This window comes from Anneissia japonica, unplaced genomic scaffold (assembly GCF_011630105.1).
Source record: "Anneissia japonica isolate Jap-2015-1 unplaced genomic scaffold, ASM1163010v1 scaffold284860_len1800451_cov186, whole genome shotgun sequence".
In the NCBI taxonomy this organism is placed as follows: domain Eukaryota; kingdom Metazoa; phylum Echinodermata; class Crinoidea; order Comatulida; family Comatulidae; genus Anneissia; species Anneissia japonica.
In genome coordinates this window covers 674,769-677,458 of record NW_022706010.1, presented here as the reverse complement: position 1 = coordinate 677,458, position 2,690 = coordinate 674,769, and the positions used below count along the sequence as shown (strand labels likewise).

The following is a 2,690-nucleotide window of genomic DNA, read 5'->3' as shown; positions in this document are numbered from 1 at the left end:
TACAGCAGATTATTGAATCTGCTGTACTGCAAATCTCAAATCAATTAAGAGAACCCCAAAGTGAACGCTGCGGCCCTCAGGAATCTTGATTTGAGTATGTCTTGTCCAGGTCCGGGGAATGTCCGGGGAAATGTCCGGATCAGCTGCTGGTGATAGGCATAATACCGAGGTTCATCAACTTTGGGGTTACTTTTCATTATTTATATATAATGAAGTGTTACCCTTTCCTTATTTATATATAATGAAACCAGTAATTTTATTATATATAAATAATGTTTGGTTACCCTTTCGTTATTTATATATAATGAAATCAGTACACTAATTATATATAAATAATGAAAACGTTAACGCAATTATTTACATATAATCTTTTAGACGTAAATGCATTATATATAAATAATGGGGGATCTATTCAATTATATGTTAAATAATGAATTATATATAAATAATTGTGTTAAATAATAAATTTACACTTGGCGCCTCATACTCACAAAGTACCTTTTTCAACAAATAAGCCCGCAAATAAGTACAGCGAATCTGTACTCGCTAGCACGACGAGCGGCTGCTCAGTGGTTGAATCATGTAAAAATGTTTTATAATTATGTGTTGTGACTGTGAGAAGGTACAATGAGGTAAAAAAATTAAGAATTAAATGTTAGGTGCGAAAGTGCATTAGCACCTCACGACGTAACTATCAAATTAAACTTTCTCGTGTTATGAAGTAATAAATATAACTAAATATGTGATACACTTACAATCATAGCCACGAACGTCCTGAATATTTTGAATCATTGTTTACAGTTCGTTTCGATAATAGCAGCAAATTGGAAATTGTTTGCATAACTAGATAACCTGTGCACAAAATGGAATATCCCGTTAGGGGTCCGTAATGCTGTTACTGTAGAAGATATTCGGCCTGAGCTACTTTTTCACGGGGTCCATCGATCGCACCTGATCCAAAATCACTTCCATTGTAGGCCTAAAGATAGGAAGATAAGGCTGCATCTATTGACTGATTAACACTCGTATATTTGCTACATACCTAGTCATATCAAGGATTCTGTAGCCTGACAATGGACGGAGCCGATTCACTGTAGTCATACTTGAACCAGGGCCTACGCTAGAGTTAAAAACATATAGTATATAAACTAGGCCTAGGTCTAGCCTAGGTTCATAAACACACAGCACAGCAAAGACTTTGAACTTCAAGATAGCGTGTTTTGTGGTCAAAAGACTCAGTGAAGCGTATCGTACAGCGCCCACTATTTGATTGATTGATTGAATGATGAATGTATTCGATGTTCGATATATTATGTACTCATACCAAGTCCGAATCTCCGATCCTCTATCGAACTTGTTGGACCAAGGAGGTATAAAGACCTATCCTTTGAAAATGACAAAAAATCATATATAAAAATAATTTTAACTTGTTAATTTTACAGTACTTACAAATTTCATACAAATTATTAATTTGAGCATAAGGAAATTATTGGAAAAAAAATGTGTAAGCATACCCCCTATTTTTATGCTGGATAAGGATAATACTGTGCTGTAAAAAAAATCAAACACTTGCAGATATGGATAAACAGTTTTTTAAATAGTCCTACACTAATTTCTATAACGTTCAAGTTGGCATTATGTTAATTTTAAAAATGATTTATGTTTTTTTTTTTTTTTTTTTTTTTTTTGTTTTTGTTTATTTGTTTGTTTGTTTTGTTGGTGGGGGGGGGACGGGGTTTATTTGCATAGGACAATTCATCTTTAAATATACAATTTAATACCTTCTTGTTTGGGCCGTTGGCAACAGTTTTATGATGATTTTGAAATACTTTCAATAAGATAGGCCTAATTGAGAAATAATTGAAGGTCTTCGTTTTTCGGGTCTTCGGTCTTCGTTTTGTAGACACCCATATAGGGCGTCTATAATAATAAAACGAGACCCTTGAAAATTTCACAAACAGACGCCTAAAAAATTTCGTAATTTTGAATTTTGTGACAGCCTGGCGTATTATCATCAAAATAAAAGAGAAAAAATATGGGTCTTTGTTTTTGGGTATTTGGTCTTCGGTCTTATAGGCAACCCCAGCGCGAGGGATTAATTCATTCAATACATAATAAATCGTCCTTTCAGCCAGATCGTGAACAGGCTAGGCCTATTGTTTAATCATTGCTGTATTAAGATTACTTTTTTTATAGGAGTAAAAGGGCGGAGCAATTGAGGGGCATCGGGGTTTTCCTTATTACAGTAATTCCTCTGTGGTGCCACACCATGAGTTGCCTTGAAGCCCAGTGTTATTATTAAGTCTTCCATTGAGACAATTAGATTATATTATTTTAGCATCTTCTTAAAGATACTTTCTTTATATAGGGCCTAAACTGCTTATAAATTGCATAAAAAAGGCAGCGCCTTGAAGATAGTATATTATAATAAACATATTTCATCTTCTATGATTGGTTTAATCAAAAGGCATAATGGTAACAATCTCAATATACCACCAGGTTCTACTCAGGAAAAGTCATTTCTTTTTTTTTTTAAATTTTATGGAACAGTTTAGATATTAATATTAAAGCAATATCTTTGTTATTATTATTGAAAAAGAATAATACAATATTATTTATCTTTTTACCATGAACTAATTCTGTATAGTACGGCAGCTTAGGGCCATATTTGGACTTAATGTGGACGTTCC

The 2,690-nt window shown here is 33.4% G+C and overlaps 1 protein-coding gene across 2 annotated transcripts in view; it reads right to left on the bottom strand.

The window, feature by feature from the left end:
• The window catches only part of LOC117106009 (succinate--hydroxymethylglutarate CoA-transferase-like), a 16,927-nt gene extending 15,686 nt beyond the window's left edge, over positions 1-1,241 (bottom strand). Inside the window, exon 1 of one of the 2 annotated variants that reach the window (XM_033247323.1) lies at positions 1,043-1,241. In XM_033247323.1, coding sequence (XP_033103214.1) covers positions 1,043-1,101 — 59 coding nt within the window. In that variant the 5' untranslated portion in view covers positions 1,102-1,241. Of the gene's footprint in view, positions 1-755; positions 1,006-1,042 lie in introns of those variants that run through there. The other variant, XM_033247324.1, reaches the window with a different exon arrangement.
• Positions 1,242-2,690: the final 1,449 nt, after the last annotated feature.